General features: G+C 44.6%; 3 protein-coding genes across 4 annotated transcripts in view; all 3 read left to right on the forward strand.

Moving 5' to 3' along the window:
* LOC115656387 (protocadherin alpha-C2-like) overlaps nt 1–25,836 on the forward strand; it is a 302,084-nt gene that overhangs the window by 42,869 nt on the left and 233,379 nt on the right. The window contains exon 1 of one of the 2 annotated variants that reach the window (XM_030573041.1): nt 22,592–25,105. The exons of the other annotated variant lie outside the window; for it this stretch is intronic. Coding sequence (XP_030428901.1) covers nt 22,736–25,105 — 2,370 coding nt within the window. The 5' untranslated portion in view covers nt 22,592–22,735. Of the gene's footprint in view, nt 1–22,591; nt 25,106–25,836 lie in introns of those variants that run through there. 2 annotated transcript variants of the gene reach the window in all.
* Nucleotides 5,267–7,338, forward strand: LOC115656388 (protocadherin alpha-13-like). The gene is given in 4 exon segments (XM_030573043.1): nt 5,267–5,492; nt 5,495–5,759; nt 5,761–6,008; nt 6,011–7,338. Coding segments are annotated over 4 exon segments (2,067 nt in total).
* Nucleotides 14,721–17,209, forward strand: LOC115656088 (protocadherin alpha-8-like). Its single transcript, XM_030572382.1, is given in 2 exon segments — nt 14,721–17,085; nt 17,087–17,209. Coding segments are annotated over 2 exon segments (2,373 nt in total). The 5' UTR covers nt 14,721–14,835.

Below are 25,836 nucleotides of genomic sequence, written 5' to 3' on the forward strand. Positions count from 1 at the left end.
TCCTTGAATAGCATCCCGTGATCGAGGAAGCCAAAGCCCTCCTGGCGACACCATCTTCGCAGCCAGGCATTCACCTCCACGATGCATCTGTCTCTGCCCGGACCCCTACCTTCAACAGGAAGAATCGAAGAGAATACCACCTGCGCTCCAAACTCCTTAACCCGTACTCCAGAGCCCTGTAGTCACTCTTGATCTGCTCAGTGTCACACCTTGCAGTATCATTTGTGCCCATGGATAGCATAGGGTAGTAGTCAGAAGGCCGGATAATCCTCGACAATGCCTCTGTAACATCTCGGATACGGGCCCCTGGCAGGCAGCATACCTCCCATGAACGGTCAGGGCGACAGATGGGTGTCTCCGTCCCCCTCAGCAGAGAGTCTCCAACCACCACTACCCTACGTTTCTTATCAGTGGTGGCAGCAGACCTCCCAGCCTTAGGGGTACGAGGCTTCACCTCCTTAACTGTTGGGGATGATGCCTTCTCTCCTGTATCAAGAAGAGCAAAACGGTTATCTTTTACCACAACAGGAGGGTTTGCAGCAGCGGTGGAGCACTGCCTGCTGCTAGAAGTAACCAGCTGACTGTGTCCACCCTGAGCCTCCTCCTCCACTGGTGTGTCAGATACACCCTGAGGCATCTCCTCCTCCTCTGGTGTGTTGGTAGTCCTGTCAACTGGGACAGCGATGTCAGCTGTCTCCACATGGATACTGTCCAGGAATTGCTCATGGATATGGATATTCCTCAACCTAGCCACCTCCTCCTGTAGCTCTCCCACCTGCTGCCTGAGAGATTCCACCAGTAGGCACCTTTCACATTGGATGCCACCCCCAGCCTGGATATCAGTAAGTGGAAATTGCAAATTACAGTCTTTGCAAGCCCACACCAGAATCTGGGTAAAAACATCCATGCTTTGGTGCTCTGTCTGGCTACAGGCGCAGGTGGAGGAGACAGAAGCAGTGCTGGCACAGGTGTTGCGGGTCCTCCTCACCATTGTAAGCCTCCCTCTGTTAAACTCTCTCAAATTCCTGTCTACAGCTCCCTGTCCGCTCTGCTCTGCTGTAAACAGAATAGATTTAACAATACAGCTTAGATATTAGAATCCGAATATTTGGGTACATCATTTATGAAAAGCTGTACAGAAATTTTTGTGGAAAGCAAAATATCAATAAATGGAGACTGTCCCTCAGTAATTGAGAATTAGGATAGGTTGTCCATTTAGAGAAGAAAAAAAAAACAAAAAACAGTCCATCAGGAAAGTATTTGAGTTACTTTCAGGAATGCTCTTCTCATCGGCACTCCAGCTCATCCCTCCTGGTTTTAGGGTGACCAGATGAGAATTCCAAAATATCGGGACCCCGGAAAGGGAGCAACTTTTCAATTGTTACATTCACCCATCCGAGTCTTCAGCTGCACTTTGGAGGAGGATTCTTCAGTCCTGGACGGTCTTCGATGGCATTTCAGCGGAGGGTAATAAACCTTGCCACCAAAGAAGGAAGTTCCTACCGCCAAAATGCCACTGAAGACCATCAGTGACTGAAGGACCCTCCACCGAAGTGCCATCGAAGACTCAGATGGGTAAGTTTAACAATTGAAAAGGCGCTTCCCCTGCGGTGGTCCTTATATTTTGAAATATCACACAGACACATACAAATGAGAAAGACACAGGGTAAGTGTAACAATTGAAAAGGCACTCCCCCTGCCAGTCACTGCTGCCTAAGCAACAAAGGGAAAAAAATGCCTGAAACAAAATATTGGGACAAATGGCATCCCAGCCATACTTCGGCTGGGACGTGAAACAAATGGCTCGATATTGGGACAGTCCTGATTTTATCGGGACATCTGGTCACCCTACTTGGTTTTGCTGATATGTTCTATGTAGATGTCTCTTGATCACCTGATGGTGTCTGACACCATGAGTTGCCACATCAGCTGAGCGTAGCATTCATCGACACTACATTCTTTCAGCACTCGCTCATTACCAGGGTCCCATGCACCCAGGACTCCAATGATCAGTATGTGAGTTTGGACCTCATAGCCCCTAGCTCTCAGGGTGTTGACCAGAGAGGTATATTTCTCCAGCTTTTGAGCTTGGGCATCATGGAAAGCTGGGGTTCTGTCTTCAAAGGGCACTGTGATGTCCACCATGATGATCTTCTGCTGGTCTTCATTGGTGATGATGATGTCTGGTCACAGTTGGCTGTCAGTTCTGGGGATGCCGGAGGTTACGGCAACCTTCCCCACAGGTGGCAGGATGGCTCTGGCCAGGTGATCTTGGACGGCATTGTGTTGCAGCTGGCAAGCTCTCGAATGGGGCTTGCAGTTACACAGGATGTGGGATAGCATCTGGTTGGCATAGCCACACTTCTTGCATCGCTTGTCCCAATTCCCATGGCGGACAGCTCCATTCAATGGGACGCAGTTGAGTCGAGCCTGGTAGATGAATCTCCAGTTGGCAAATTAGGTGAAGCCGCCTCCAGGGAGGAAGTGGTTGCTGGCTTGCCACTTGCATTTCACTTCAAAGGCCTTGCCCTAGTCTGGCTTCCATTTCAGGTTTTCCAACATATTGGCAGTGAATGGCATCCTTCAGGGTCCTCTCAGCATGGCCCTTGGAGTGATGATGTGCACTCCATATTCTTCACCCGTGGCACCAGGACTCCCAGCTTCTAGCGTTCTCACAACATATCCAGTGGCAGCCAATATGCTGCTCCAGTTATTGCATAGCATTGCAGCATGAGTCCAGAGCAAAGCAAAGTCCCCCAAATCTGCCTTCCAGTGAGTTGCTTAGGTAAGTGGCTACATCTTGGTTGGAGGGGGGTCCAGGCAATTTGCTTCTTGATGGCATCCTGCTGAGCACTCTCCCGATGTTCCTCACCATGCCCTCTGGGCATGTCAGAAGGTGGAAGGTATTATCTTGGCAAGAAGTACCAAGCAAGTTGAAAAATGAATAAGACCACAAATCTCAGAAGAATCAGGATTCAGAGAGATAGGAAATCCCAGAGCCACCAATAATTAATGTAAGAATCCTTATGGGAGAATAAATATTAAAGGGATACTTGCTTGGCGATTCTGTGCTGGAAAGAACTATCCATCTCATATACCTAGAAATGTTAAGCCCTTCTGAGAAACACTTGCGATTGTCAATGGTTCCAAAAATTGCAAAGAGCCATTGCAGGCCATAGCCAGGAGGAGTACAAGTCACTCGAAGTATGATGTGAAAGATGACTTTAATCTTCCCAGGACGTAGGTCTGCAGCACAAACAGAATGAGACTTGTTGGGAAGCGTCTTGGAAAAGGAGGAAAAAGCAGCTACTATTTCAGGAAACCAGAGTCGTGCAGGGAGAAGAAAAACACTGTATGGGATTAAATATTGGTAACACTCACTAGGAGGAGGTGGGAGGATTTGGCGACACTGGAACTGTATATATTGAATCTATATATTGTATCAGGCTGGTAAACTATTCCTGGCTGATTCAGACTATGCTGCCAAACTCGCAATTAGGGACAGGATGACATTCAACAGCGATGTACATTGCCCATGCTACCTGGGCTGGAGCTTGACTGGAGGGGTGCACTCTGTTCACACTCTCCAAACAGTCCCAGAGTAGTTGGGCGTTTTGGTAACCAAATAAACAGTGAACAGTTAACAAGGTTTACATTTGAATCAGCATAATCTGACATCTATCTGTGCATTTACTCGGCTCTAAGCATCTGAATAACATTACATGAGACGAATGGAGGGTAGTTCGTACATATCTTAAGATCAAGTGCTGAAACACTATGCACAAACCCCAAGTAATAAGTTGACTTATGCAAAAGATTTAATATTGTTTTTTTTTGGGGGAATTATAATAGTCCCCCAACCCAGTAGCTTTGTAGGAGTATCTGTATAGCTACTCCACTGCCATGGCTACAGCCCGTGGACTTTGTTAGCTAGTGGAACCCCTGTGTGCCTCCGACATGTGGGTTTAGATGTGTGATTCTAAGCAGATGCTCTGGTCACAATAATAATAGTAATAGTAATAATAATAGAAAGAAGAAGGAAAGGTGGAGCCTAGGAGTTCCAGATGAGTTGGGGCTCCATTGAGCTGGCCCATTGTGCAAACACATAAAGACAATTCCAGCTTCCAAGAGTTTATAATTCAAATAGACAAGACAGTTAGTGCGTGGGAAGGGAAACTGGTACGGAAAGGCGAACGGATTTTCTCAAATCACATAGCAAGTCAGAGATAGATCCATGAAATAATCCAGGTCCCTAACTCCCAATCCAGTGCTCTGTCCGTTTGATTCCTCTACAGGACCCAGTATGACACCAAATTATTTCTTTCGAATCCAGCTGTGTGGCTGCTTCACACCCCTATGTAAGGGAACTAGAGAGGACAATTATTCTCCCATTTCTATGGATTGTGGATTGAAATTATGAGCTGCTTTTTGTAGATTTCTAACATTTAATTAGCCTTTGTAATTTTGCACTCTTAGTATGGCCATAAGGTGAACACTGCAGTCCCATTCCTCTGTGTTACAAAAGACAATACATTGAGGAAGACAGGAAAATGTGATCATAAACACTCTGCACTACGTAATAAATTACAACGTTGTAATTAACCTAAAGTAAATAAAAGTCGTATCCTACTTCCTTAAATTTAAATCGAAAAGAAAAGCATAAACCCAATTAGTATCTACAATTGAAAAAAGGAAGGAAGGAAGGAAATTTAATGAATGTTCAGATGTCGCTCATTTAACTGTGGATATTTTAAAATTTTTGCCATCTTCAAAGAAAATACTTTTTTGGAAGAAATTTGATGAGGGTCTCCGCAGGAGTACTGCAGTAGGACAATATTTCTCTCTCTCTGTCCCTCTCTCTCACACCTATTTAGTGTTTACATGTTTTAGTCACAGTATGTCGCTGTTGACTTCATAAAAAAAAGGAAAAACAAAGCTCCACCTTGCTTTGTATCCAGTCTCTCACAGCCTGAGATCTGGTGAATGATGCCGGAATCAAATGGAAGAACATACGTGTGAGAGTTTTCAAGAGATTTTCTTAATTTATGAACAAGAGAAGGAAGATATATTTTAAAAAACGGAAAATTTCCGTATGCCTCTTCTGACTGTGCTGTATTTTGCAGCAAACAACAGATTCAGCAGGCTTGCCTGACACCAGATTAAATCTGCACAAAGACGCTGCAGGATATTTAAGAATATTTATTTTCTGTTAAAGACGTAGGAATTTTATCTTTCAAACCGTCACCTACACCGCCCCGCGTCCGCGATGGCCCTTCTCCGGAGAGACTCCCTGGTAACCAGGCAGCTGCTGCGGCTGGTTCTGTTGCACACGGCCTGGGAGATGGACAGCGGCCAGGTCCGTTATTCCGTGCCGGAGGAATCCAAACACGGCACCTTTGTGGGCCGCCTGGCCCAGGACCTGCGGCTGGAGGTGGCGGAGCTGGTGTCTCGGATGTTCCGGATGGTCTCTAGCGGCAGGAGAGACTATTTTGAGGTAATTTGCAGAGCGGCGTTTTGTTTGTGAATTCGCGACTAGACAGGGAAGAGCTGTGCGGCCAGAGCCCCCTGTGCACCATTGACCTGGAGGTGATAGTGGACAAACCCCTGAGGATATTTCACGTGGAAGTGGAGATACAGGATATAAATGACAATGCTCCTGTGTTCCCTGAAAGTAAAGAAAATCTGTTTATTTTAGAATCGAGATTACCCGACTCACGTTTCCCACTAGAGGGCGCTTCAGACGCAGATATTGGTACAAACTGTGCTAATTTATAAACTCAGCCCAAGTAAACATTTTACTGTAGACATGCGAACGAACGATGAAAAAAGTAAATCGTTAGTCCTTGTATTAAGGAAACCACTGGACAGAGAGGAAACCCCTGAGCACAGTTTATTACTCACTGCCACAGACGGGGGCAAACCAGAGCTCACCGGCACAGTTCAGCTGGTGATCACGGTGCTAGATGTGAATGATAACGCGCCTGTATTTAATCAGTCACTTTATAAAGTCAGTTACTAGAAAATGCTTCAAACGGATCACTAGTAATTAAACTCAACGCTACAGATTCGGATGAGGGAATAAATAATGATATTATATATTCAGTTCGCAGTGTTACTCCGATCACTGAAAGCTCCATGTTTAGCATAGATTCAAAGAGTGGTGAACTGAGAGTGAATGGAAAACTGGACTTCGAAGACGCTAGTTTACACGAGATTCAAATCGAGGCTACAGATAAAAATCCATATCCCTTGGCTGGGCACTGCAATGTTTTGGTGGAAGTGTTAGACGTGAACGATAACGCTCCTGAGCTGGCCGTGACTTCCCTTTCCCTGCCGGTGCCGGAGGACGCTCCCCCGGGGACAGTGGTGGCTCTTAGCGTCTCTGACCGGGACTCGGGAGACAACGGCAAAGTCACCTGCTCCATCCCCCCGGACCTGCCCTTTCGGCTCGTCTCCACCTTTAAGAATTATCACTCGCTGGCGCTGGCGGAGGCCGTGGATCGGGAGCGAGTGTCTGAATATAAGATCGTGGTGACAGCTAGAGACGAGGGGGCCCCGTCTCTCTCGGCCAGTAGCAGCATTTTGGTGGCGATCTCGGATGTGAACGATAACGCACCCGCTTTCCCTCAGCCTGTTTACACGGTGTTTGTGAAGGAAAACAACCCGCCCGGGGCCCATCTCTTGACCGTGTCGGCCTCGGACCCGGACCTGAGGGAAAACGCCTTTGTGAGCTACTCGGTGGTGGAGCGAAGTGTGGGAGAGCAGCCCCTGTCCAGCTACATCTCGGTGCACTCGGAGAGCGGGCACATCTATGCCCTGCAGCCCTTGGACTACGAGGAGCTGCAAGTGCTGCAGTTCCAGGTGAGCGCGAGGGACGCCGGGTTGCCGTCGCTGTGCGGGAACGTGACTGTGCAGCTCTTTGTCCTGGATGCAAATGACAACGCGCCCGCAGTGTCCCCGGCTGGCTCCGTCCGCAGCTCGCCAGGGTCCTTGCTGGTTCCGCTGTCGGCCGGCGCAGGGCACGTGGTGGGCAAGATCCGAGCGGTGGATGCGGATTCCGGCTACAAGGCGTGGCTTCGCTACAAAGTGCAGGAGCCCAGGGCTGCGGGGCCTTTCCGCGTGGGTGTGTACAGCGGGGAGATCAGCACGACATGGGCCTTGGAGGAGGCGGACGGCCCCAGTCAGAGACTCGTGATCCTGGTGAAGGACCATGGGGAGCCGTCGCTGTCTGCGACAGCCACTGTCAGCCTGTCCCTGGTGGAGAGTCCCCAGGCTGTGAAATGGGACTCGAGGCCAAGGGGCGGGAGCGAAGGGCCCCTGGTTGACATGAACCTGTAAGGCTGCCATGAAAAAAGATGGAGAAAAGTTGTTCCCTTTTGGCACACAGGGCAAGATAAGAGGTAATATTTGAGTGGTTATATTGTGAGCTTCTGTGACTATGTAAATCACCAGACAGAAGAGAGACATTAATTGGTGTGATCTGCAACAGAAAGAGTTACTTTTTTCCCTACAGGAAAGGACCATTAACACTAGACAATCTATTGTGGGATGTTAAAGAGGACAAAAGACTTTGTTGTTCTGGGTCCCCCTCCCACCATGAAGCTGAATCATGCAAGTGGAATCCTCCCATCAGCTGAGTTTACAGCTCAGAATGCATGACAGGAGTGGGTAAAACCCCAAACAAAAGGAACTAGGTATCTCTATTCTGCTTGGACTCTGGGAAGCAAGTTTTCTAGGTATAAGCAATAGATCTCCAGCTGCTTAGCCTGGGTTAGCCATGAAGGACATAAAGATCTTGCTTATTGTAGACACTTCTATTAGCTTTTGAAATTTAAGATTGTAACCCATTTGTGTAATTATGTTTTTCTGCTTTAATCTGGTAAGTAACTCTCTAGTTTCCCTTTCCTATTTAATAAATCTTTATATAGTTTATTATAGGATTGGCTACAAGTGTTGTCTTTAGTGTGAGATCTGAGGTGCAATTGACTTGGTGTTTGATTGGTCCTTTAGGACTGGGAGTAACTTGAATATTTTTGTGATTGTTGGTGTAAGGGACGGTCTATTAAAAATGTGTGCCCACCATGGTGGTGAGATAGAGTGGAGTACCCAAAGGACTATCTGTGATTCCATGTTAAGACTGTTGTGGTGCCTGAGAAGTTCATATTGAATAATTGGTTGGTGAAATCGAAATATAGAATTCACAACCAATTTGGGGTTTGCACCCTGCTTCCTAACAGTCCGCCCAGAGGTTGGTACTCACACTCCTGAGTCAGTGCAGAAAGCATTATAATAACATCCTATGGAAATGAGTTCCACAGATTTATTATGCATTGTGCGAAGTATTTCCTTTTGTTTGTTTCAAATTCGCTGCCTATTAATTTCATTGGGTGAACCCTACTTCTTGTTTTATGTGAAGAGGTAAGTAACACTTCCCTATTCACTTTTTCCACACCATTCATGATGTTATAAACCTCTGTCATATCCCCCCTTAGTCATCTCTTTTCCAAACTGAACAGTCCCAGTCTTAATCTCTCCACCTATGGAAACTGTTTTATACCCCTTATCCTTTTTATTGCCCTTCTCTGCAACTTTTCCAAATATAATATATCTTTTTTTGAGATGTGGTGACCAGAACTTCACACAGTATTCAAACAGTGGGCATACCATGGATTTATAAAGTGGCATTATGCTATTTACTGTCTTATTATCGATCCCTTTCCTATTGGTTCCTAACATTGTGTTAGATTTTTTTGACTGCTGCTGCATGTTAAGTGGATGTTTTCAGAGAGCTATCCTCAATAACTGCAAGATCTCTTTCTTGAGTGGTAACAGCTAATTTAATGTATTTATAGTTGGGACTATTCTTCCCAATGTGCATTACTTTGCATTTATCAACACTGAATTTCATCTGCCATTTTGCTACCCAGTCACCCAGTTTGATGAGAACCCTTTCTAACTCTTCGCAGTCAACTTTGGGCTTACCTATCTTGAGTAATTTTAAATCATGCCAATTTTGCCCTCTCAGTGTTCACCTCCTTTTAAAAACCATTTATGAATATATTGAACATCAGAAGTCCCAGTAAAGATCGTCTCCCTGCCCCCACTATTTATTTGTGAAAACTGACCATTTATTCCTATCCTTTGTTTCCTATCTTTTAACCAGCTACTGATCCATGAGAGTGCCTTCCCTCTTATCCGATGTCTGCTTAGTTTGCTTAAGAGCCTTTGGTGAGGCAGCTTGTCAAAGACTTTCTGAAAATCCAAGTACACGATATCTACTGAGTCACTCTTGTCCTCTTGCTTCTTGACAGCATCAGATAATTCTAATAGCTTGGTGAACCATGGTTTCCCTTTACAAAAGCCATATTGACTCTTCCTCAACGTATCATGTCTACAGTGCTTAAGAAATAATGGGCTCAAGCAATTAGGTGCTGCTGGGGCTCAAGCAATTTTTTTACTTTCATAACAGATAAGGCAAGCCCAGAAGTGACTGGGCTATGAACTGCCAACCTTAGTGGTGCTGGGGCTCAGCCCTGGCAAACCCTAGCACAAATCAAGCACTGCATGTTCTGCTACGTGCATGATAACTTCGTTTTTTACTATACTTTCAGCCAATTTGCCTGGTAAAGATGGTATTTCAGCAGAACTGTACAAAGTACTATAGAGGTGTTTCACAACATCTTGAGCAGCATTTGGAAAGAAGACATACCACAAGACTTCAAAGATGCTATTATCATAGGCACTGACTCGGTGGGTGCTCCGAGCCTGGAGCACCTATGGAAAAAAATTGTAGGTGCTCATCACCCATTGGCAGCCCCACAGATCAGCATCCCCTCTTCCCCCGAGTGCCTCCCACCCGCTGGCTGCCCTGCCTATCAGCTCCTCCCTCTCCTTCCCAGCACCTCCCACCTGCCAGCGATCAGCTGCTCAGTGGAAGTTCAGGAGGCCTGGGGGCAGGGTGGGGACAGAAAGAGGTGGGGCAGGGGTAGATCCTGGGGGGCAGAGGTGGAGTGGGGGTGGGAAGAGGTGGGGCGGAGGTTTGGGGGGAAAGGGTGGAGTGGGGGCAGGGTCTGTGGCAGAGTGGGGGTTGAGCATCCCCCCCCCGAACTGAGGAAGTCAGAGCGTATGGCTATTATTGTATCACAGTTTAAAAACAAAGGCAGCAAAGCTGACTGCAGAAAATACAGAGGCATTTCTCTCCTCTGTACAGCAGGGAAAATACTAGCTTGTATTCTACTGCACAGACCCATTGCTAGTATATCTGAGAAGAATTTTCCAGAAGTGCAGTGTGGTTTCAGACCAAGTCCTAGTACCACAGACATAATTTTTGTCATAAGGCAGATCTAGGAAAATTTTTTAGAGCAGAACATGGACCTGTATGCAGTTTTCATCAACTTGACCAAAGCTTTTGATATGGTAAACAGAGAGGGTCTATGGGTTATTTTACCTGAACTGGATTGCCCAAGAAGGTTCATACAAATCATCCAGCTGTTCCATGACCACACCACAGTGCAAGTGCCCTCCATTTGTGATTCTTCTAATGCATTTGAAATCTTGAATGGAGTGAAGCAAGGCTGTGTACTTGCTCCAGTGCTGTTCTATTTGTTCTTTGCCTGTCTCCTCAGCCATGCCACAAGGAACTTGGATCAGGGAATATACATCCACCACGGACTCAGTGGCTCCCTCTTTGATCTTCAAAGACTCAGTACCAAGATCAAGATGCTGGGGAGACTTCTTGTTGAGGCACATTTTGCAGATAACTGTGCCTTGATGGCTCATAGACACAATGACCTTCATGTCATCAATAGGTTTTCTGAAGCATCCCAGCTATTTGGCCTCACCATCAGTCTCAGTAAGACAGAGGTATTGTTCCAACCAGAACCTCATTCCAGTGCCTCAGTGCCAGCCATCTTCATCCAAGGCATGCAGTTGAAAAATGAGGATCAGTAAAAGTATTTAGGCAACATTATCTCAAGTGATAGTTCCCTTGATAAAGAAATTGCTTCCAGCATCAGTAAAACCACCCAGGCCCTTTGCCAACTCCAAACAAAAGTCCTTCACCAACACAACATTCCTCTCTCCACCAAATTGAAAATCTACAGTGCAGTGGTTCTAATGTATCTCCTGTATGGATATGAGACATGTACTCTTTATAGATGGCACAGTAAACAGCTTGAGCAATTTCACATGAGCTCCCTCCACTCAAAAATGAGCATTCGCTGGCAGGACAGAGTGACCAATATTAAGGTCCTTGAGAGAGCAAACACAACCAACGTTCAGGAAATATTCAGAGCAGAACTTAGATGGACTGGAAATGTCATCAGAATGGAAGCCCACTGTCTCTGAAACAGATCTTGTGTGGGGAGCTGAGTCAGGGCAAAAGAAAGAAGGTTTTCCATATAAGTGCTTCAAAGATAACCTGAGGAGGAATCTCCAGTGGGCTGGCATCAGTTTCAAAGAACTCAAGCAAATGGCTCAGAACAGGACTCGCTGGCAATCTCTGACAAAATCAGCATGTAACAGGTTCAAGTGGGATTGACAAAATCATCTCCAAGCTGCACGTGAAAAGTGCCACAAAACTGCATCATCAAACCTCAGAGATTTGACTTCCCATGCCCTCAGTGTGGCTGACTCTGTGCATCATGGTAGGACTTCAGAGAAAATTGTGACAATATCATCATATTATTGTCAGTGATGGACTACCAACAATTTCGTTGAGCATTTCACAGTCACTGTCACCATTTTGATCACGTGGTTAGCAGTGTAGTCCTCCTGATATTCTTATTGTTCAAGTATGGAATTTCTATCAATAGAGATTCTATGGTATAGTTTGATTCATTTAAGATTTTTATTTTATTTGACTTTGCTTTTTTCACATATAGTGCCACTCCCCGACGCGTGTAACCTACTCTGCAATTCCTATGTATTTGGAATCTGGTGTTACCATGTCCCATTGATTATCCTCAGTCCACCAAGTTTCCCCAATGCCTATTATATCAATATCCTCATTTAATGTCAGGCACTCTAGTTCACCCATCTTAGTATTTATACTTCGGTCATTTGTATATAAAGCACTTGCACATTTTGTCAATATTCAGTTGCTTGCCTTCATGTGTTATATTTAAATAAGGGGGTCTTACATTTAACTGTTCCTCATTAACTCCTACCTTCCCTTTACCAACTTCTTTCCTATCCTCTTTTCTAGGATGTAGAGTTCCCCCTTTAATAAATTTATCCCCAAAGGATATTGCCACATGTGCTCCTCTGCACCTGTTGTTCCCCCCCCCCCCAGGCCTTAGGTTTAAAAAATCCTCTGCAACTTTTTTTTTTATACGCTAGCAATCTAGTTCAGTTTTGGTTTAGGTGGGGCCTATCCTTCGTGTACAGGCTCCTCTGTTCCCAAATGCTTTCCCGGTTCCCAATAAACCTAAAACACTCCTCCCTACACCATCCTCTCATCCAGGCATCGAGACTCTCATCCAGAAATTCTGCCTAATTCACCCTGCAAATGCTACATGAATTCCTACTTGAATTCTTTCAGTTGATAAAACCTCCTATTATTCATCTCCACCATGATATTGTACCCGCTAAAACTGATGTTATAACTATTTCCTGTGTTTCATATTTACTTTCTGAAATAGACTGTAAACTCTTTGGCACATCGCCAGTGCATTGAAATTGCCTGCAAGGCGCTATGTGCATGTATTGCACTCCACCACTACCACCAGTGCCATCCTCTTTCTAATCATTGCTACTAGTGCAACTGCTACTCCTCATTTTCATTATGAGGCAAAATATATCAGCCTGACTGATGACAAACAACTGCCAGTTGGATCGTAGCTCTGCATTGGCAGAGCACTGGACATTATTAGATAAAGTTTTAAGCCCCTTCACTGCACTTCCATAGGCGATACGTTTGGGCAACTGACAGAATAACTAGGCCCCTGATTTTGTTCTTCAAAGCTCTCAGTGAACTGGAATCAGAAAGGCCGCTTCTCCCTCTGTGACCATAACCTCCCGAGATGGCTGAGATCCTCTAGGACGATGAAATGCCTGATGTAAAGAGTAAGAATAGTGACAATGGGAAACAGAACCTTTGCTGGTTCATGAGCAGGGAACTCCCTTCCTGAAGAGCTGAGGATTGCAAGGGTCCTGGTCATATTCAGGACAAAATACAAGACCCAACTCTTTGACATAACCTTCCCATAACATACTCGCTGGCTCATACCAACGCACACACTTCCACTTGCAAGTGCTTACACAAACACAAAAGCGAAGCAATTCAAAGCTACTATTCTGCTTTCTCGTAGAAAGAGGAATAGAAATACGAGGAACGACAAGAATACAAAGAAAAGAGAAAAGTGAATTTGATCCTAGATATCCCTGGACAAGGAAGAGAAACAAAATATGAGCGCTGCCTGGGCTGTAATCCAATCACACATATCAGTTTTGTAAGGTGCTTAGATACCATGGCATTGAGTGTAGTATAAAATATAGATAAATATATTTCATCTACTTTTATTAAAATGATCTGTAGTTGGTACCAGCTGAACTTCTATTTAAAAGTGACTTCTTATTAGTAGGAAATACAAATTGATCTTTTCAAAAGGGAAATCTTAGTTGTTTCACAGTTCAGCTGTTCGTAACAAATTTTATTCTCCATTATAATTCTTGTTCCTTCTACTAAATGACAAATGCTGGACACTTGCTCAATAAATGATAAACAGTAACCCAGGAAACAATCGAAGAACATTTTATTTTCCATGGCATTTATCTTCGTGTGCCCCAAAGCATTTTACAGGGTTACCGTAAATTATACAACTACGGAGTTAAATAATAAATAATAGAAAAAAGAAAGACAAATTAAAAAGTAAAGAGAAAAATGTCATAGAGGAGATTTTAGAGCTGGAGAGTCATTGGGCAGACATCTATAAAAGACTTCCAAAACGATAGAGCTGGGGAGGTCAGACTGTGGACGGAATGCGAGGAAATAGAGCCTGAACCAAAGCTCATTAAAATTAGTGAAAGATGACCATTCATGTCAATGGTGTGTCACTGAGGTTTGAATCAGGCCCTAAAGGGGCAGGAGTGGGGAGGAGAGAAGGCAAGAGTTTCAGAGGACCCATGAGGTAGGATAGAGCAAGTCAGGGAGGGTTTCAAAAACGAAACAAAGTGTAGGGAACTCCTGTTTTCAAACGTCAGAACTCAAATCTCTTTGTGAAAAAAAGGCCAGAATCATTAGCAAAGTAATTTTTTCAAATGTTAACTGAGATGCTTGTGGCATTTTCCGTTTCTATCAATAAAAAGTGGACACTCTGAGTATTAGAGACGGAGGAAAAATATAAAATAGATATTATCATTTTACATTTATATCTGCTTTACAGATAAATATTTCAATATTTGTTTTATTTGGGGAAAGAAATTTCCTTCAGTCTATCACCGGTTATTACAGCATCATTCACTCAGATTTTCCTATGCACAGATGTAATAGGAGAATGATCAGAAATAAGATTATGTTAGATATAAGTAACATGAAAATATTTATTCTCGATGGATTAAATATAAATACGAAAAAATAATTTGTTGCTGTGACTCACGTGTACCACACTGTGGCGCTGTCTACTAAAAAACGCGTTATCCCAGAAAATGAAAACAGCTCCGCCCTGGGAGGAAGAAAACGCTGGCTGCCCCAGCCTCAGAATAACAAGATCATACCGGATGCGACAAGAGCGCATGGAATTCATACTGACAGTACTGCAGGGCAGCTCAAAATATTATATAGAACGGCTGGTAATTAGTTAATCAGATTTGAATCTGAAACATTCCGCTTCCGCGATGGCTCTTCTCGGGCGAGACTCCCTGGTGATCAGACAGCTGCTGCGGCTGGTTCTGTTGCACACGGCCTGGGAGGTGGGCAGCGCCCAAGTCCGTTATTCCGTGCCGGAGGAATCCAAACACGGCACCTTTGTGGGCCGCCTGGCCCAGGACCTGGGGCTGGAGGTGGCGGAGCTGGTGTCTCGGATGTTCCGGATGGTCTCCAGCGTCAGGAGAGACTATTTTGAGGTAAATTTGCAGAACGGCGTTTTGTTTGTGAATTCGCGACTAGACAGGGAAGAGCTGTGCGGCCAGAGCCCCCTGTGCGCCATTGACCTGGAGGTGATAGTGGACAAACCCCTGAGGATATTTCACGTGGAAGTGGAGATACGGGATGTAAACGACAATGCTCCTGTTTTTTCGGTAAATGACTTAAATATATTTATTGCAGAATCTAGATTACCGGGCTCTCGATTCCCGCTAGAGGGCGCATTTGACGCAGATATTGGTACAAACTCTCTGCTAACCTATAAACTCAGCCCAAATGAACATTACACTCTAGACTTGCAAACGAAAAATAATCAAATCACATCTGCCGATATAGTTTTAAAGAAAGCACTGGATAGAGAAGAAGCCTCTGTGCATCATATATTACTCACTGCCACTGATGGGGGTAAACCGGAGCTCACCGGCACAGTTCAGCTGATGATCACTGTCCTGGATGCCAATGATAATGCGCCTGTATTTAATAAGTCAGTCTACGAAATAAAATTATTGGAAAATACAGCTAATGGTGTATTAGTAATGACCCTCAACGCCACAGATTTGGATGAGGGAACTAATAAGGATATTTCCTATTCTTTCATTAGTCATCTTCCCCCTAATGGAAGAGACTTGTTCAGTATAAATTCAGATACTGGTGAGATCAGAGTTAAAGGAAAAATTGATTTTGAAGCACACAATATATATGAAATTCGAGTTGAGGCGAAGGATAAGGGGAATCCCCCACTGGCTGGACACTGCAAAATTGTGGTGGAAGTTTTAGACATGAACGACAACGCTCCAGAAATAACACTCTCTTCTCAATCTCTGCCGGTGCCGGAGGACGCTCCCCCGGGGACAGTGGTGGCGCTTATTAGCGTCTCTGACCGAGACTCGGGAGACAACGGCAAAGTCACCTGCTCCATCCCCCCGGACCTGCCCTTTCGGCTCGTCTCCACCTTTAAGAATTATCACTCGCTGGTGCTGGCGGAGGCCGTGGATCGGGAGCGAGTGTCTGAATATAAGATCGTGGTGACAGTCAGAGACGAAGGGGCCCCGTCTCGCTCGGCCAGCAGCAGCATTTTGGTGCCAATCTCGGATATGAACGATAACGCCCCCGCTTTCCCTCAGCCTGTTTACACGGTGTTTGTGAGGGAAAACAACCCGTCCGGGGCCCATCTCTTGACCGTGTCGGCCTCGGACCCGGACCTGAGGGAAAACGCCTTTGTGAGCTACTCGGTGGTGGAGCGAAGTGTGGGAGAGCAGCCCCTGTCCAGCTACATCTCGGTGCACTCGGAGAGCGGGCACATCTATGCCCTGCAGCCCTTGGACTACGAGGAGCTGCAAGTGCTGCAGTTCCAGGTGAGCGCGAGGGACGCCGGGTTGCCGTCGCTGTGCGGGAACGTGACTGTGCAGCTCTTTGTCCTGGATGCAAATGACAACGCGCCCGCAGTGTCCCCGGCTGGCTCGGTCCGCGGCTCGCCAGGGCCCTTGCTGGTTCCGCTGTCGGCCGGCGCAGGGCACGTGGTGGGCAAGATCCGAGCGGTGGATGCGGATTCCGGCTACAACGCGTGGCTTGGCTACGAATTGCAGGAGCCCGGGGCTGCGGGGCCTTTCCGGGTGGGTGTGTACAGCGGGGAGATCAGCACGACACGGGCCTTGGAGGAGGCGGACGGCCCCAGCCAGAGACTCGTGATCCTGGTGAAGGACCATGGGGAGCCGTCGCTGTCCGCGACAGCCACTGTCAGCCTGTCCCTGGTGGAGAGTCCCCAGGCTGTGAAATGGGACTCGAGGCCAAGGGGCGGGAGCGAAGGGCCCTTGGTTGACATGAACGTGTCTTTAATGATCGCCATTTGCTCGGTGTCCGGGCTGTTTGTGCTGGTGATTGTCGTGTACGTTGGCCTGAGATGCCACCCGCGTCCGGAAGTGGTGTGCGGGCCTGGGAAAGGCACCGTGGTGTGCGCGAGCGAAGTGGGGAGTTGGTCCTATTCCCAGCGCCAGAGTCGGAACTTGTGTATAGGGGAAGGCACCGCCAAGAATGATCTCATGGTTTTCAGCCCCAACTTCCCTCACTCTTTGGAAAATGGGGAGGAGAAACGGCAGGAGGTCAACCCAAATGATGCAGGACAGGTAAGTCTCTGGATGGAATTTTATGAGTAGTCTCAGAGAGAACTGTGATAGTATCTCTTCTGCTTTTTGTATAAATGATTATTTGAGATGGCTTTTAAAATAAAGATATTTGAAAGTAATCACTGATTTTTTAAGGACATATCTAACGGTTTCACAAGGAATGAATGATGCTCAGTAGTGATTTCTGTATTTTTGATGAGTGATTTGAAGCTTTGGTGAAATTTAAGGAGAGGGTTCAGTCCTGGATAGATTGTTTTTCGTAATGAAATTTAATATTTGAAAGATATTTTCTTTTTTAATGATACCCTTTAATTTTAATCAGTAAGTAAACCGGAGGTGGTTTTAGTTAAAGTCTGCAGAAAAATCACACTTTTTATTTCGCACTGATTTCGAGCTGACATAGATTTCAGCCTCTGTGTGGTTTGATTTTTAGGAACTGAAACCGTGCAACAGCAGCATATATTTAAATTTCTGAAAAATTAGCTCTGATTGTGAGTTGTTAGATCTGCTAGATTTTATTTATTTATTGTTTTTAACAGACTGTCACTTTCAAGGAGTGTTCCAGTTCGATTTTATTAATCTGAAAATAGATGCTTGATTTCCTTCTCCATCCCTTAATGAAAACATTGTTATTTTTACTTCAGTCCCTGACTTAATTTTAGTCTTAGTTAAAACGAAGAAATGGAGACACTGTAGCTCAGAAGGAAGATGAAAGCTCCTGTTAGGAATACAAACATTCACATTTTTTCTGTGTCCTACAGTCAATTGGAGGAAAACTAACATGTTCGCCATCTTCTATTTTCCCAATTTTGTAGCAAAATTCTCACAACGGGACAAGTATTCCTGTCAGTAATGAGAGTTTGGAATCAATGGTGGACGGTGTTTCTTTTTCTCAACACTGAGGCACTAGTGGTAAATGCAATCGTATAATATTGTATGGTGAAAAGTAGTTGTAAGAGTTAGGCCAAAGCATTGAATTTCAACTGTCCTCCTGAATACAATTGCTAAATATATATTCAGTGGAGTCTGGAGATGGTAGGATCTACCAAATGGACATTAGAACTTCTAAAGGTTTATGGGTTTAGATTTCAGAAATTTCAGCTACTGATGTAGTGGGAAGAAGTAGCTGTGAAGAGAAAGAGAGGACCTTATCTTGATTACACTAGTATAAATCCAATGTAATTAGGCATTCCAATGGCCCCATCCTTTACCTATAAGAAACAACGAGTTCCTATTGGCTTTATAAGGAATAACTCATATTCTGGGAAGCACAGTTGTATGAATCTAAGTATTGATTCATAAATATAACATTATGATGATTTTTCACCTTATTCTTTTGAAGCATAGGAACTGCCTTACTGGATCACACCAATGATTGTCACTGTAGCATACTAGTAGATGTCTTGAAGAAGATATAAAATTCCAGTGACAAACACTAGCATGCCTGCTGGAAGTTTCTTCTTAATCCAAGACAGTTGTTGGTTGCTTAGGTCTTGAAGGAGGAGGGTTATATACTTAATGCCGTTTTGTTATGTATAGTGCAAGAGAAGATATTTCAAAAATACTGAGTCCTGGTGATGAAGATAACAATAATGATTATTTGTAGCATAATCATATAAATGTAGGGCTGGAACTGGAAGGACCTCCAGAAGTCATCAAGTCCAGCCCCCTTTGCTGTGGTGAGCCAAGTGAACACATCCCTAACAGTTGTTTGTCCAACTTGTTTTTTAAAACTTCCAATTATGGGGATTTCACAACCTCCCTTTGAAGCCTGTTCCAGAGCTTAACTACTCTTATAGTTAGAAAGTTTTTCCTAATATGTAACCTGCTTCTTCCTCCCTTTGCATTAGGCCAGTAAACCCTCAAAGAAGGCAATTAGATTGGTTTGGCATGATTTGTTCTTTAAAAATCCATGCAGGCCATTCCTTAGAACCCTATTATCCTCCTGGTGCTTACAAATTCATTGTTTAATCATTTGCTCCAGTATCTTTCCAGGTATTGAAGTTAGGCTGACTCTTCTAAAATTTGCTCCTCTTCTTTGTTCCCCCTTTTAAAGATAGGTACTATGTTTGCCCTCCTTCAATCTTCTGGGAACTCACCTGTCCTCTACTTCTCAAAGATGATTGCTAATGGTTCCAAGATTGATTCAGCTAGTTCCTTAAGTACCCTAAGATGAATTTTATCAGGCCCTGCCCACTTGAATTATCTAAGGTATCTAAATATTCTTTAACCTGTTCTTTCCCCTACTTTGGCTTTCATTTCTCAAATTATTTTTTTGCGGTCAGTCTAATTTTAAACACTGACTTTTAGGGATTGATCTTTGAACTTGAGTCACTGATATCATGCTTGCCACCCAAGAAGGAGATTGCAAGTAAGCGGAGGTTTCATTTTAACTATAGAGTCCATGTATTACAGGAATGATCACCTTTTTTCTATTTGATAGTAAACAAGAAGTAAAATCGGATTATAGGAATGGATAGATATTAATCTGAATGTTCTCTTTCCCTTTTATTTTATCTTAGGTTATTCAACCGGTTTTCCCATCACTATAACATTTAGGTTATTTACAAAATACACAGTAATTACTGAAAACCAGAATAATGTTTCAGTGTAAGCAGAACAATCTAATATCGAAGGAAACAAAATAAATGTCGTCAGTGCAGATGCATCTACCAGAGAATCTATGTCATCTAAATTGCATTGTTTATTTCGCTGCAATGGTCTAGGAAAGCTCCATATAGAAAATTCTGTTTTACAGAAATAAATAAAGGCTAATAGAAATTAGCTCTAAATTAAATGATGGGGTTGTAAATGCATTGCAACAGAGCAGGCACAACTTCAAAGAGGAATTTGACTGAGAGCACCCAAGTTACTAGTGGAAGGAACACGCTTAGTTCTAGACTAATGCTCGTTTCTGGGTTTTTTCCACAACAGAAAATAGTAGCTGGGTTAAGCAGTGATTTACTTTTAGAATATGTACTAACTCAAAGCTAAACCAGAGAATAATGACTTTCTACCCCTGCCCCTCAGAATGGAGTCTTCTATACATGACAGCTTCTTCGACTTCGTAGAATTCCTTGCATACTATGGAAGATACTTTCCCTCTCATCTTGACACTCACAATCAGCTGTCAGTTAAACAACAGTTTGTGCAAACCCTTACCAAAGCCTAACGTATTCATGATATCCCCACACCAGCAATATTTGAGAGAAAATATCATTTTTAATGGTCGTGGGAATAGAAAAATAACCAAAACATGAGACTGAATGAGGATTTTCTCAAGGGTACCTCCTCAGAAGCTGTGTGCTGCACAGGGGGCGCTGATACAGAAGTAGTACTGAGGAAGTGGAAATCAGATCAGATCTCCAGCTGTTAGAGAAACTGGGATTCCCACAGCTAAGGACTCCTCTGGTCCTTTGAACGGAGGGGGCAATTCCCAAAGAAGAAAAGAGATGAGGGAAAGCGGTTCTTGTGAAGAAAAAAGTTGTGTGTGTGTCAGAAAATGGCCAGAGGGACTTGGAAGGGATTCTCATTGGAGCCTCTGCTGCTTTTAAGAACCACAAAGAAGCATTGCAGGAAGTAGTTAACTGTAAAAGTAACCACTGGTACTTTCTGATTTGGGGACGTGGGCAGAAGGAGATTCCAATCTTTCCATACTCTAGGACTAGGACACAAACAGGAAGGAATTAAGACATATTTAAAAAACAAACAAACAAAAAGCCGGTTTCCATACTACAAGTCATTCAGAGAGAGAGAGAAAAAACAAATTAAACAATTTTTAGACATCATTTTATTAACATATGTTTGGAAATGGTAAAAAAAAAGTTAATTAAGTTAATGGCCGCAGAACTTTGGAGGCTGAATTCAGGTAATATATTTACATAGGAACACACAAGCCACGGATATTATGGTGATATATATGCGATAAAATGCAGAACTATGTGATAAATAAATTTCTCTGTGACCACTTCAAATGTTTTCTGCGGACTCAGTCACGGCTGATGAAATTATTTTGTAAATTGTTGATGATAAAAATCCCTATACTACATCACACCATCACATACACATATGTCATTTGTTGAGAGAGATGACTGACTCAATAGAGATTCAGAATCTAGGTATCCGAATGTGAAAATAACCTTCTTTAATTGCACTATGTGTGGGATGAATGTGTATATTTTTTCTGTATAACTAATTTCCAGTTTGCATGCACTTCAGTATCTCTTGACGCGGTCACTAACAGAAAGTTAGAAATGGGAATGTTGCCTAAACATTTTGCAGAGCAACTTTTAAAAGCACAGAGTAAGAGAAAATAGATAAACCATCCAGAGGAGAAAACAGAAGAAAAGCAATATATGAGATATTAAAGCAGGTGACTACAGTTCAAACTACTTCTCCCTCCTCTCCTAGGGCCTCCTGCTGTTCATCTCACATGATTTATGTTGTGACTTTTGTTCTTTGCACAACAAAACTAGTAAGAACAAACCACAATGGCATAGTTAAAGCCCAAATAAAAGTGTGTACTAAATACATAAACATGCAACTCCTAACTACATACCATCTCTGACTGGTTTTTAGCAGTTTCTCAAAATATAGAACAAAATAAGCACCCCTACAGGGATCACAAACTATTTAAAGGGATAGCACCCTATTCATATCGATTATGACTTGTAACTGAAGAGATATTATATCATTCAGAGCCACAGTGAAACACTTGACCTGCCTACGGAGCTCCATAGTATTGCCTTCCTTAGAGAAACTCTGAGGCCATTTTTCCTGTCCCTTTCGTTGACCTCATTACTAAAGAAACCCTCTCTTCTACCTTTACATAAGTTGGATGGTTACACAAAGTTATGTATTATCTTTACATATATCTAGTGAGCTCACTGCAACTTGATAACGACAAGATTGTATTTTCTATGTTTTCTGAAAGTTAGTTTTACAAGATAGAAAACATATTCCAATGAAAATTGATTCCTTTCCTAGATGCATTTATTAAGAAATGGAAACTTCTTAATGGCATGTCACGTCCTCACATTATCACCTAAAATATCAAGTCAGTCAAGCAATCAATCACTCAACAAATCCCAGCTGTTTCTAGACACCCTTATTTTAAATAGCTATTTAAGATGTCTTCAGATATAAATATTTTACTTGAATATAATTTTCCATAATATCAGAAAAGATCAGCTTATGCAAGAACAGCATTTGAAGTAACCAGTGCCCATGGACAGAAAATAGAAATATTAACGAACTATGAAAATAGTATGATATTGCATGTATTACTTCAGTCACAAGGTGTCGCCGTCTACTTAAAAAGGTATTTCCTTAAACAGGGAAAAACACAGCGCCAGCCTGATTTAGAGCAGTCTGAATAAAGCTCAAGAAGATGGCGGAATAATACTGGAGGAAAACCGACTGGATTTAAAGTGTTAAACGATAATATTTGGCACACATTTAAAATATTTTTCTACGTTTGCGAGATATAAAGCAGTAACATTTTACAAAGAAGAAGCATCCTACGTCCGCGATGGCTGTTTTCCTGCGAGACTCCCTGGTAACCAGGCAGCTGCTGCGGCTGGTTCTGTTGCACACGGCCTGGGAGGTGGGCAGCGCCCAGGTCCGTTATTCCGTGCCGGAGGAATCCAAACACGGCACCTTTGTCGGCCGCCTGGCCCAGGACCTGGGGCTGGAGGTGGTGGAGCTGGTGTCTCGGATGTTCCGGATGGTCTCCAGCGGCAGGAGAGACTATTTTGAGGTAAATTTGCAGAGCGGCGTTTTGTTTGTGAATTCGCGACTAGACAGGGAAGAGCTGTGCGGCCAGAGCCCCCTGTGCGCCATTGACCTGGAGGTGATAGTGGACAAACCCCTGAGGATATTTCACGTGGAAGTGGAGATACAGGATATAAATGACAATGCTCCTGCTTTTTCCGTAAATGAAGATAATTTCATTATTGCAGAATCGAGACCGCCGGACTCACGTTTCCCACTAGAGGGCGCGTATGACGCAGATATTGGTACAAACTCTCTGCTAACCTATAAACTCAGCCCAAGTGAACATTTCACTCTAGATGTGCAAAGAAAAAATGATCAAAGTCAATCTTTAGTGCTTGTTTTAAAGAAAGCTCTGGATAGAGAGGAAATCCCTGAGCATCGTTTATTACTCACCGCCAGCGATGGGGGCAAACCGGAGTTGACGGGTTCAGTTCAGCTCGTGATCACCGTCATGGATGCCAATGATAACGCCCCTGTATTTGATAAGTCAGTTTATGAGGTGAGTTTATATGAAAATGCTCCGAATGGTACATTAGTTATGAAACTCAACGCCACAGATTTAGATGAGGGAATCAATAAAGACGTTTTTTATTCATTTAATAACCGGATGTCTACCAAAATAAAAGACATTTTTAGCCTAGATATTAACACTGGCGAAATAAGAGTGAAAGGAAATATGGATTTTGAATCTCAGAACACATATGAAATTCAAGTAGAAGCTGTTGACAAAGGACACTCACCGTTGGTGGGGCACAGCAAAGTTTTAGTGGAAGTGTTAGACGTGAACGATAACATCCCTGAGCTGGCCGTGACTTTCCTTTCCCTGCAGGTGCCGGAGGATGCTCCCCCGGGGACAGTGGTGGCGCTTATTAGCGTCTCTGACCGGGACTCGGGACGCAACGGCAAAGTCACCTGCTCCATCCCCCCGGACCTGCCCTTTCGGCTCGTCTCCACCTTTAAGAATTATCACTCGCTGGTGCTGGCGGAGGCCGTGGATCGGGAGCGAGTGTCTGAATATAAGATCGTGGTGACAGCTAGAGACGAAGGGGCCCCGTCTCTCTCGGCCAGCAGCAGCATTTTGGTGGCGATCTCGGATGTGAACGATAACGCCCCCGCTTTCCCTCAGCCCGTTTACACGGTATTTGTGAAGGAAAACAACCCACCCGGGGCCCATGTCTTGACCGTGTCGGCCTCGGACCCGGACCTGCGGGAAAACGCCTTTGTGAGCTACTCGGTGGTGGAACGAAGTGTGGGAGAGCAGCCCCTGTCCAGCTACATCTCGGTGCACTCAGAGAGCGGGCACATCTATGCCCTGCAGCCCTTGGACTACGAGGAGCTGCAAGTGCTGCAGTTCCAGGTGAGCGCGAGGGACGCCGGGTTGCCGTCGCTGTGCGGGAACGTGACTGTGCAGCTCTTTGTCCTGGATGCAAATGACAACGCGCCCGCAGTGTCCCCGGCTGGCTCGGTTCGCGGCTCGCCAGGGCCCGAGCTGGTTCCGCTGTCGGCCGGCGCAGGGCACGTGGTGGGCAAGATCCGAGCGGTGGATGCGGATTCCGGCTACAACGCGTGGCTTCGCTACGAAGTGCAGGAGCCCGGGGCTGCGGGGCCTTTCCGGGTGGGTGTGTACAGCGGGGAGATCAGCACTAGGCGGGCCTTGGAGGAGGCGGACGGCCCCAGCCTGAGACTCGTGATCCTGGTGAAGGACCATGGGGAGCCGTCGCTGTCCGCGACAGCCACTGTCATCCTGTCCCTGGTGGAGAGTCCCCAGGCTGTGAAATGGGACTCGAGGCCAAGGGGCGGGAGCGAAGGGCCCTTGGTTGACATGAACGTGTCTTTAATGATCGCCATTTGCTCGGTGTCCGGGGTGTTTGTGCTGGTGATTTTCGTGTACGTTGGCCTGAGATGGCACCAGGGTCCGGAAGTGATGTGCGGGCCTGGGAAAGCCACCGTGGTGTGCGCGAGCGAGGTGGGGAGTTGGTCCTATTCCCAGCGCCAGAGCCGGAGCTTGTGTGCAGGGGAAGGCACCGCCAAGAATGACCTTATGGTTTTCAACCCCAACTTCCCTCACTCTGCAGAGAACGGGAAGAAGATGGAATCCGAGTTCACACCAAATGAGAATGGAATGGTGAGTTTCTATTGTGGGATATGTATGCCTTGTTTATATTTTTCTATAATTATGTCTTATTATTTGGTGACATTTTCCCTTGGTATAGTTCTCTGAAGAGTGGATAGTTCTCTGAAGATGTCCACGCAGTGTGCAACGACAGTCAAAAAAGCAAACAGGATGTTAGGAATAATTAAAAAAGGGATAGAGAATAAGACGGAGAGTATCATATTGCCGGTATATAAATCCATGGTACACCCACATCTTGAATACTGCTTACAGATGTGGTTCCTCATCTCTAAAAAGATACACTGACATTAGAAAAGGTTCAGAGAAGGGCAACTAAAATGATTAGGGGTTTCCAACGGGTCCCATATGAGGAGAGATTAAAGAGGATAGGACTTCTCAACTTGGAAAAGAGGAGACTAAGGGAGGATATGATAGAGCTATATAAAATCATCAGTGGTGTAGAGAAAGTGAGTAAGGAAAAGTTATTTACTTTTCCCCATAATATGAGAACTAGGGGCCACCAAATGAATGTAATGGGCAGCAGGTTTAAAACAAATAAAAGGAAGTTCTTCACACAGCGCACAGTCAACCTGTGGAACTCCTTGCCTGAGGAGGTTGTGAGGGCTAGGACTGTAACAGGGTTTAAAAGAGAACTAGATAAATTCATGGTGGTTAAGCCCATTAATGGCTATTAGCCAGGATGGGTAAGGAATGACATCCCTAGCCTCTGTCAGAGGGTGGAG

The sequence above is a fragment of the Gopherus evgoodei genome, chromosome 8 (assembly GCF_007399415.2).
Source record: "Gopherus evgoodei ecotype Sinaloan lineage chromosome 8, rGopEvg1_v1.p, whole genome shotgun sequence".
In the NCBI taxonomy this organism is placed as follows: domain Eukaryota; kingdom Metazoa; phylum Chordata; order Testudines; family Testudinidae; genus Gopherus; species Gopherus evgoodei.